The 11400-nt window shown below is 39.5% G+C and overlaps 1 protein-coding gene across 1 annotated transcript in view; it reads left to right on the plus strand.

Annotated features, from left to right (window-relative positions):
* TBX18 (T-box transcription factor 18) overlaps nt 1-11400 on the plus strand; it is a 44987-nt gene that overhangs the window by 10275 nt on the left and 23312 nt on the right. The window contains exons 4-6 of the mRNA XM_019613115.1: nt 781-948; nt 2143-2207; nt 6955-7049. Of these exons, the coding sequence (XP_019468660.1) occupies nt 781-948; nt 2143-2207; nt 6955-7049 (328 nt within the window). The remainder of the gene's footprint in view (nt 1-780; nt 949-2142; nt 2208-6954; nt 7050-11400) is intronic.

Consider the following 11400-nt stretch of genomic DNA (forward strand, 5'->3'; position numbering starts at 1 on the left):
TCTTCTTGAAATCTTTTTGGTGTTTTTAGCTGGAAGTGAAATAGAAAAAATAGAGGAAAAAAAATGTGTATGTTAAATCTCCTCTACAATTTGGGAACAACACCAAGAACTATTTTTGCTTAACTTTACTCACTATGAGTTCGTGTAGTTCTTGTTTATCCTTTATTCTTATTTGAGCTTTTATATGCTGGGAGGGATTTGGGTATTGATGTTCATTGTCTGTATTAAGTATTACAAACCCAGGGTTACTAATACTTTAGAGTTCTGGGTTTTGGTGTTGTCTTACTCTGCATTTCTGCTGTTCCAGAGTATGAGAGTCTCAGAGTATGTTCAAAACAAGACACATTTCCAACCTTCTGGATATCAGGAAGAAAAATACTCTGAGCATGACCTGAGGGCTCTGCAAACAAACGGCAAATGCTGCTGTTGTTAATCGTGTTAGATCAAATCCAGGCTCAACTGGGGGAAAAAAAAGCAATGAAACTTTCCTAATTCCAGTGGGACCAGGGCTTCACTCCCCCCACTTTTTTTAAGCCAGTTTCCTGATTTTGAAGTTCCCAAGTCATATTTTTTTAAAATGCTTGGAGTTGGCAATAACATAAATGCACACGGATTAGACTACTGTAATTAGAACCTTCAGAGGTTAAAGAAAACATTTGATTTCCAGTAAGTGGCATGATAAACACATGCCCTAATCTGTTCCAAAAAACCATTAGTCCTGGAGCAGCAGGGTGTTCTTTCTAATAAATGTTATCTTTTCCTTTCATTTTGACTGCATAGATTATCCTTCACTCTATGCATAAATATCAGCCTCGTGTTCACGTCATCCGAAAAGACTGTGGAGATGATCTGTCCCCGATCAAGCCTATCCCTTCGGGAGAAGGAGTCAAAGCATTCTCCTTTCCAGAGACAGTTTTCACCACTGTCACAGCATACCAAAATCAACAGGTAACTTGGACTTTCTGCTTAGCACTTGACAGGCTTTTCAGAGTAGACCAGAGAAGTGTGAGACAGGAAAAAAGAAGATATGTTGCTTATATCACCAAGAAGCATTGTCTAAACCCCTAGTTATATTACAAGCAACTTTCACTTGTAGTATTGCAGCAGCGCCCAGAGGCAATAGCTGAGACATCCATATGGGCTAGATGATGCGTATAAGAAGTAATTTTAATGATGATCTCACAGTTTTAAGTTGACAGCATTAAAGTTAATAGGGTCTTAATTATAAATGTGGCACTGAAACAGAAGGCGAGGAGGAGTCTGAATTTTAAAGGTACTTCTGAATGTAGATAAGTGATCAGATGTTCAAGAATTTTGAGCCTGACTCCAGTTATGTCAAAAGTCTGTCTGAATAGGCTGCCCCACAATCTTAAGGGGGGAGCTGAGATCTGAAAAAAGCTGCAGTAATTTTCATTAACTGGATTCAGCATACATATTATTAACATATTATTTATCTGGGTCCGTACGCACTCAAAGTCAAAACTAAATTGCAGTTGGCCTGACTGCAGGCTCTTATTACTACTTGTTTAATATGCAGAGTGACACTATGTTTAGTGCTGTGATATTTATTAACTCCGTATAAGAAATTACAGTATATTTCGGGAAATTATGTATGCCTTTTCATCTTTGCAAAGGGATAACCGTGTAAATAGACTGAAATAAATAATGAAACTTAATTATTTGGCATATACGCTGTTTATTTAAGTAAATTACAAGCATCTTTTTTTTTTCTTTTCCTGTTTTATTTTTTTAATAGAATACAGCAGCCTAGTGATAATCTCTCTTTCCACATTTCCTTCTTGACCCACATGGAAATAAAATTTAATTTAAATTTTATTGCAATTAGGCAATGTACTCTCTTAGGTGAAGAGTGACATTTGCCAGAAGATTTTCCTTGAGAATTCCAACCTGCCATTTAGTAGCATTAAATACCTATTAGCTTCTCTGGGGATTTGCAAAAATAATGGCCAGAAGGCTTGGCCTTATTTTGCTGCCTTTCAAAAGACCTGTCTTGAACTATGCAAATGGTAAGATGTTTCTGCTTTAAGTGTCCGGAGCTAGGATATTTCACTGTCAGAAGAGTCATTTTTTGTATTACTTACCTGAATTTGCAGATGTTAATTTCTTTAATCATCTTCACAGATAACTCGTCTGAAGATTGACAGGAATCCGTTTGCCAAAGGGTTTAGAGATTCAGGACGTAACAGGTAGGTGCTGGGAAAGGAGTGGGCTTCTTGTTACTGACAGAAGGCTGGTAGTAGATGTGGCTGGTAGTAGTTGTGAAGGCTGGTAGTAGATGTCCTTCCTACCGAGGGAAATACCTGTATTTACAGACAAATTAGTCTGAGGACTTGGGCTCCCTGAGGGAGCACTTAGGCTTCCCATTAATGTTCTTAGTGATGGCTTCCTGTTCCTCCTCCTCTGACCCTCTAGATCATGAACTGATTGGTGTGTGGCTTGACACACGTACTCGGGTATCCTTTCATTGGAAAGTGCAGCATACTGTGAAGGCTGAAAATCGAATTAATGCAGACTGAAGTCTGTGATTTTTGAGGTTAAGACCAGAGTGTGCTGCAAGATAGGAGTAGGCAAGTATGTACAGCCAAGGGAACTGTGTCACTGTGTTGCTGGAAGCTGTGATCTTTGGGTGTGGCAGTGAACGTGTAGGTAATGATACTGACCTAGGCACGGCAATTCTCCAAAGCCAGGAGACCAGGGTAGGGAGGGAGTGTGGCTGGCCAGCAGAAGAGGCTGCTCCTGAAGTCTCCCTCCTGGCTAGAGACACAAAATGAAGATATGAATATCCATCTCCTGCCTGTGAGTGGTGGTAGGATAGAGTGGTTCCTTTTCTCTTAAAGAGGGAGAGTCTTGTTCCCCTCCTGCAATAACCTGATGTTTATTATGCATGCTTAGGAGGCTGGAGACGTGTGTCAAAGTATTTCTTTTGCTTGAAGAGTTTTAAATCTACTGCCCAGGTGAATGCTTTTCTTACTGGGCTATAGACGACCTTGAAGCGGACCCGGTTTCCACCTTTTCTGTTGCAGTTGGACTGATTAATTGCTTGCTCTTTCTTGATCCACTGTTCTTTCAAAATAGCAATAGGGAATCCGAGCAGTGCAAAGTGGAGGCTTAAGTCTAGCCTCTGCTGCCAGAATTGATGAGGTATTTTATGCAAAGATTGTTCAATGCAAAATACTTAAGCCTGTTATGAATTGCGTGTTCAAGCATTTCAGCTAAAAAAAGCAGCATTTAATTGCGGTGCATAGTATACATCAGTTCCAGTGACCACTTTGCGTTTGCTGTCTACAGCTGCTATATTTATGATCTAGCCTTCCAGAGAAGAGAGCAGACTGTGCTCTGGTAGGAATGTTCAGAGAGTATCTTTTGTTGGCTGCTTTACTGAGCTTTTCTTTCAGCAGAGGCTACAGCTTTAAAGAACCATTTTGTTCTTCCACCCGAATTAACAGAATACTGAGGCTGGACAGCAAACAAGATTATTTTCTAGAAGATTAACATTTTTAGAAGAGATGGGGCTATAAAAATTTACAGGAATCCACTGCAAGTATCTTCTCAGTTTGCTGTTCATATTTGCTGCTTTCTAAGATTTTTGTCTTCTATCAAGAAACAATTGGCCATACCCTATCCTGATGCCTGGAAAGAATGTCCCAGCCCCTGGCATAAACAGACATTCATTCCTCTTTTCTTACTTTCTATTTTGCATTTAAATTAACAATAATTTCCACATAAATACAGTGACTGAAGAAGCAAAATTTGGTTTGCGTACTTGGGTAAGAAAAAATTGCTCTGCATCTGCAACCGTGCAAATCTAGTTATTGTACTGAGGCTGTCCAGAGATGTTTTTTTGGTTTAGGTTCTAGGAATCGTTTGGGTTCAGGCATTAAAAAGAAATGTGTTTTTGAATGGAAGAACAGTTATAGTCCATTTCTGTAAACTACGAAGCCTGTGCTGTAGAAGTGTGTTTTGGAATTGGCTTTAGATAAGGTCTGAAAGCTTTTACTCATTATGGAAGTGTCTCTGCATACTCTGTTGCAAAGAAGCATTAGTTTGCTGAAATCAGTACTGCTATTTTCATTGATAGGCTTCATAGCACTGAATAAGTATGCTTGCGCATGCAGCTTTGGTTTCGAATTTTTGAGGAAAGCACTAGTTTACTCAACTGATTGATAGTTTACTCTGTTACCAAACACAGAAATTATGAGGTCTGCCACAAAAGTAATGCCTCCTATTTCATTATGTTGACCCATGATGTCAGAGCCAATGGTGGTGGTATGGCATTAAGGCTGAACCTTCCCACCAGTATTCCATTGCATTTTGTTGCTCTGCGGTAGATGGCAGCAAAGAGGCAGTCTGACAAAATGGCATCTGACATGGAATTATGGATGAAGCGAAGGTGTGGAGTTGAATTCCTCCATGCAGAAAACATAACACGCATTGACATTCATTGGTGCTTGCTGAATGTTTATGGAGACCAAACAGTGGGTGTAAGCACAGTGAGGTGGTGCATTTCAGCAGTGATGACAGCAGCATGAAAGTCAAGAAACCCTTTGGGTGGCTGTCATGCCACAGAATGGAGAGCATCTCGATCAGCTCATCCATACAGATTAGTGGGTTATGACCAGACAACTGTGTATGGAGCTGAATATCGCTTTCAGTGCTCTGGAAACAATGGTGGCAGTGATGGAATATCACAAAGATTTTGCCAGGTTGGTCCCTGGTGAGGCTGAAGGTGACAGTTTCCTGAATTGCATTGTTACCAGTGATGAGATGTGCTGTTACCACTGTGAACCAGCGTCAAAATGAAAAAGTCCACGGAGTAGTGGCATGAAGATGTTCAAGATGCAGCCCTCAAGGGGTGAAGTGATATACACTGTTTTTCTTGCAATGGGAAAGAGGTGATCCTTCCGGATTTCCTGGAACCCCGGTAAACGGTCAACTCTGACTGCTATATCGTGACAGTGACTCTGTTGAAGGCTTCAGCTTCCAGTGTAAGGCCAAAGAAGAAGACAGCCTTTCTCTTGCAACACAATAACACCAGATCCCATTAAGTCTCAAGACCATATAGCACATTTCTATTCTTGGCTGAGCTGTCCTACCTTACCCACCATATAGTCCAGATTTGGCACTTTCCAGCTTCCATCTGTTTGAGCAGAAGAAAGATGGACTGTGTGGGCAACATCTTCCTAGCAGCTATGCCGTCATAGCAACCATGAATCAGTGGGTTACCTTCACTGGTGCAGATTTGTATGAGCGCAGCATGCTGGCTCTTGTTCATCTCTGGCAAAAATATATAGATAACAGTGGTGACTATGTTAAAAATGGTGTTTTGTAGCTGAGAATTTTCTCTAACAAATAGTTTTATTGTGTTCTTTGTTGTAATTTTCATGGAAATAAATAGGAGGCATTACTTTTGGAGTGACTTACATAAATATTAAGATTTCTATCTTCGTAGATCTAGCTGTTCTACTTCTCATCTACGCATTTTAGTTTGCAAGAAAAGTAGGAAGTGCTGCACACCACTATATTTAACTTTTCAAAGTTGCTTTAGTTATTATGACTATCTTATTTAATTAAAACTATTCCCTTTCAGGTCATTCTCTTTTAGTTCTACAGGCTTTTTTACAGAAATCAGTAGCTTCGCCTTTTAAAAGTGTTCCCTGTACATTTGCAAAGTGCAACAGAATTTATGTGCTGAGAACTGCTTCATTCTTTGGTTAGGCCTTACATTTGACCCTATAAAAACTTTTACTCAGGAAAGGTCCAGAATTTCTCTCTTTAAATGCTTCAGGAAAAACATAACTGTTTTGTTAAATAAACTTGGCTATTTGATAGCGCAAATTAGAGTGGTGATAAAATGTGGAAATTGTTCGAAAGCATCTTGTATAAATTATCACCTTGGCTGCACTCCTCCAGGAGGTGGCTTTTATCTCCACTTTAACTAGAATTGAAAATTCACCATTACTGCAGAAAATGAAGGCTATCTTTTTAGTCGAGGTTAAGCTAATAAATGCTTTATAACCATTTCCTGGAATACATTTGTGATCCTGCTGGAAATGCAATGTGGAAGAAGCAGAATCAGAAGAACTTGTTGGTAGCTTCAAATTGAGCTGTTTGCATAATTCTAGTTTACAAAGTTTTGCTGCTCTAAGGCAGGCATTCATAGTTGGTATGTACCTGGTGCTGACACTTAACAGGCCTTTGGGGCTCAAAAGCCAAAAATAATTGCAAGACTGTAACTTGCAGCTGCATTATGTACAAAATTCTGCAAGAAAGCATATGAGCCTTTACTTTCTGGACATAGAGGTTCTTCTAAATATGATCTGCCGTGACTGTGTAGGTAGTTATTTTTGTTTTGTTGTGGCATTGTTGAAGGAAAATTATTCAAGATCTGAAGGCATTTTGCCCAGCGCCTTATGACTGAAAGACAACATTGCTTTATATATTGTAGTTGCAAAAGAGCTGTACGCCCATGCATTGCTCACAATGTGTGTATGATTGTCCAACTCATCAGAAAAGACTGTAAGTCCAGTTTCAATAATTGTCAGTTGATCACCTCTGCTCTTGTCAGAAGTAGGAGATTGCTTCTCTGGCAATTAAAGCAGATGCTTTTAAGGAAATGTCATGGTAGGAAAAACTTTAATATCATTGCAGCCAGCTCCACTCAAAAAAACAAGCACTCCAAATAAAATCAAAATAGAGGAGCAGACTTGTGGAAATGGGAAACTCTTTGCAGGCTGTTAGTACAGTGATTGCAGATCACAACAGTCTTGTGGGTTAGCATGTAAGACTCTTCTAAAAAGCAAAATGAACTTGAAAATAATGAACTTATTCTGAAACGCTGGTCATTTTTCTGTGTTTTTGAGATAAAGTATACAGAGGAATCTGACAAAATACAGCTTTCTATCATGATGCCATGATATTTTTTGTTCTAAATAGAATGGGACTGGAAGCTTTGGTGGAGTCTTACGCCTTCTGGAGACCTTCACTTAGGACACTTACATTTGAAGATATACCTGGGATACCTAAACAAGGTAATAGTCTTTGTGTTTTTTTCCAAAACAAAAGTGCATAAAGATAAAATACTTTATGTCCTTCATTCCTTACTAAAATCAAGATGAGTGTGCCACCTACATAAAAAATGGCCAACTAACCCCACTGGCAGCCATTTCCTCTCATTGGAATTAATTGAAGTTACCAAAAAAGTGCTAACTTAAGCACTGTGGCAGTAAAAGTGTTAGGTCATAAAGATAAATCGGATCACACATGGAGGAAGATGACAGTTACTTAAGGGCAGAATAAACTCTTATTTAGGATTATGCTCTAGCTATGTACACAAGGCAGAGTTTATTTATGGGTGACTTAGATTGTAAACATCCAAACTCAAATGTGGGAATTACTTGTGTGTTTAAGATTAAAAAAAAAAAAAAAAGGAAATGAAAGAATAGGTATTATCTGTCTATTGAATAAATACTTCTAAGTTTAATTGAGCTCTTTGGAAAGCCTTGATTCTTAAAGACCAATTGTTTAGTGAAAGTCCTACAAACTTTTTTTGCATCTTAGAGCTTGAAAATTTTGCTTTTTTCTGCTCTCTAGTCCATAGTCTCTTGGCTTCATCTTTCCTATCATAGAGATAGTGCTGTGGAGGAGAGATGGGCTTTTAAATGGCTTGTTTGGACACACAGAGGTGTCTGTACTCTTTTCTGAATTCCTTTATTTCCAGGGCATACTTATGCATATATAAACGTCTCAGTTTTTTCTCACCTAAATGAGATTTGCTCTTGGTTTGTAACTATTCCTACTATCAAATTTACAAACATCCTACCTACTTTCTTCATAGTATATGCCAGAACATCGTCTGAAGAAAAAAAAATAATAAAAAGAAAAGAAAATACAGAAACACACAGAAAATCACTTTTCTCAGCTTCTCCTTAGTCTGCTGCTTTGATGAATCTTCAGCATAAGTGCTTGATATTAGCAGTTAAAAATAACTTTTTGTGCGAAATCACAGATGCTTGGGATGAATATGGGCAAGTTTTTAGGCAGAGGGTGGGGGTGAGGGTGCTTTTAAAGAGTGCTTTTAAAAATGCCTAGGAGACAATAATATCAGACCTTGTTCGACTGTGTAAGACTGATGACCAACTCACTGTGAAGTTCTCCTGTTTCTCCTGTCTAGGGGCAGATTGGCTGTGTTGCCATCTGTTTGCACACAGTAGGACTTTTGGAGAGCAGGCAAACTGCAGCCATGGGCTTTCCCTTCTGCTGTAGCCTGAGGTCATGGACCTTATTGAAGTATTCTCTGCTGATCAGAGAATAGAAACTAGAATCCTTGCAAAATCTTTAATGTGCCTTGGACAGTAGAGTGATTTAGAGCTTAGGCAAAAAGACTTGGTAAAAGACCCCATTAGAACTTTGTCCCAGTTTTAATGTGGACATCTTCAGACAGGGGGGTTGTTGATGTAGAATCATTAAATTTGGAAAGTACCACCACGATAAGCTGTCAACCCATAACCACCATGCTGACTAACCATGTCCCTCAGTGTCACATCTCCGTGTTTCTTGAATCCTCCAGGGACAAGGACTCCACCACTTCCCTAGGCAGCCTGTTTCAGTGCATTCTCTTTCTGAGAAGAAATTTTTCCTAATATCCAACCTGGGATTGTAGGATTTCTGGGGTGTGGAGCTATCTCATAATGCTTTGTGTTTTTCTGTTTGTTTGTTTGTTTGTTTGTTTTGTCAACAGAAAAGCAAGCAGGAGGCAAACTTCACTTAAAACTTTTCCTTTTTTAGCTCACCTATCATGAAAACCTGTTAAGTTACTGGCAGCGTGTATCTCTGCATCACATGTTGTCTGATTGTTAATGTGAATCACAATCAAGAATGTCTTCTTTGCTATGTGACTTTGACCTGGGAAGCTGTAAAAGATCCAAAACCATTTTTCTACATTCCCTTTCCCAGGACATATATTTTCTAAGACAAAGGTTTTCTTGCAGCTGGGAAACTTTCAGACCTAAGAAGAGACTTCAGAGACTTCACCTCTTGCAAACAGTTCATTCTTAGGAGCACTCAGTGCTTGTGTTTGTCATGTAAGAAGTTCTGAAATGAGTAAATGAATAGTTTGTCAACATTTTGCTGCCAGCAATAAAATAGCAATGCATAATACACAGCCAGTGCATCTTATGAAGCTGTTTTAGTTGTGGGATCTTCTGTCATTTGAGATAAGGATCCGATCCCTTATGTGGTGCTCTGACAGTGGCAGACACATAGGGATGCTTTACTCATCATAGCAAGGGTTGAAACCCACTCTGGAGCGTACCAATAACAGAGACCACACAAAATTCATAACTTTGAAGAAGGCTTATTGTCGTGTGGTACTTGGATGGCTGCATTGTTGCTGCTAAGCAGTTCTCTTGCAGGGTCAAGTGAAGTGTACTTAGCCTTTTGGTCTGGAGCTGAAAGGCTAGATGTATTGAGTGATGGTCACAAGAACATAGCTCGTGTTCCATTCTAGGACAGATCATTTACTTAAAAACATGCATGAGCCACGTGCACACACCTTCACATGTATGCACTTACATATTTTGCACAAATTTGTGTCAAGTGTTTCACATCAAGGGTTATTATAAAAGACAATGGTCTTGATCTGTCACCTAGAAAATGAGCCTTCCCAACATGCTTCTTACACTGTCATATTCTCTTCCAGGAAATGCAGGTTCTTCTACCTTACTCCAGGGATCTGGCAGTGGAGTGCCTTCTACCCACCCTCACCTTTTGCCGGGTTCCCCTTGCTCATCTCCAGCCTTCCATCTCAGTCCCAACACTAGCCAGCTCTGTAGCCTTGCTCCTGCTGACTACACAGCTTGTGCCCGCTCAGGTTTGACCCTGAACAGATACAGCACTTCTTTGGCTGAAACCTACAACAGGCTCACAAACCAAACCAGTGAGACATTTGCACCCCCAAGGACTCCCTCTTATGTTGGTGTGTCAAGTAGCACAACTGTGAATATGTCAATGAGCGGCAATGACGGGGATGCATTCAGCTGCCCACAAACTGGCTTATCTATGCAGATTTCAGGGATGTCTCCACAGCTCCAGTACATCATGCCATCCCCTTCCAGCAATGCCTTTACCACTAATCAAACCCACCAAGGCTCCTACAACACATTTAGACTGCACAGTCCCTGTGCACTGTACGGATATAACTTTTCGACATCCCCTAAACTGGCTGCCAGTCCTGAGAAAATTGTTTCTTCCCAAGGAAGTTTCTTGGGGTCCTCGCCGAGTGGAACCATGACGGATCGGCAGATGTTGCCCCCTGTGGAAGGAGTGCACTTACTTAGCAGTGGGGGGCAGCAGAATTTCTTTGACTCTAGGACCCTAGGAAGCTTGACACTCTCATCTTCTCAAGTGTCTGCACATATGGTTTGATGAAGCCTTTAAGTAAAAGTACAGTATGTTTGGTGTCTACAATGTATTTCTTTTGGAATATGAAGGGACAATCAATGTAGCTTGTAAAGTGTGTGTATATATAATATGAGAGGAGGTTTCACTGAATTTTTGACTTGTTTGCAGCCAGATTATTCTCCTTTTTTGAGCTACATGGAGTTTTCTGTGGTGCAGACTGCTTTAGTTTTCTGGTATAATACACTTAGTTGTGTAACACGTTGGGACATATGCAACAAATTAAGTAAGACTTCCTCCCTTTCCCCCTCCTCTGTTCTAAGCCCTTTAAAGAATTAAATGACACTTAGAGTATTAAAGGACACAAACAAGCCCACTTACATTGCCTGTAGTACTAGTGAGATTCTTTAAAACGTTCATGCGGTGTTAAGCTGATGCACCAAAGGCATTTTACAATCTTCTCTGTTATAAGGGATATGAAGGGTATTTGGACTTTCAAGTGTTAAGTATCAAGCATCCAGCCTAAAATAGAAGTTTAGCTAATGGATTATTTACAAAGTAAACAGAAAGATTAGTTTGCCTTCTCATGATACGCTGTTTTTAGCTTATCAACGGCACAGCATTCTTACTAGGATTTTTTTTTTCTGCATTAGTCTAGATTTATGATTAGGAATTTGAAGACGAATAATGGTATTCAAATTGTTCTGATGTGAGTGATTTAAGTGAACAGCCAAAGAAATGGCATTCCTTGGTACAGAATGAACTTTGGGGTGCTTTATTTTTGTCAAAGGAAGGGCTTGACGCATCTTTTTTCCATCATAAATATTGCCTATAAGACATTTACTGAACAGTAGGATATTCTAATGTATCTTTGTTTTTATATTTTTACTTTTTTAAAGCAAATGCAGATTTGATTTAGAAAAAGCGTGCAGGACAAGAAATTCCGTTATTGATTTTTACCCTTTTTTGTGTGTTGTGATCTCC

This window comes from Meleagris gallopavo, chromosome 2 (genome assembly GCF_000146605.3).
Source record: "Meleagris gallopavo isolate NT-WF06-2002-E0010 breed Aviagen turkey brand Nicholas breeding stock chromosome 2, Turkey_5.1, whole genome shotgun sequence".
Taxonomy (NCBI): Eukaryota; Metazoa; Chordata; class Aves; order Galliformes; family Phasianidae; genus Meleagris; species Meleagris gallopavo.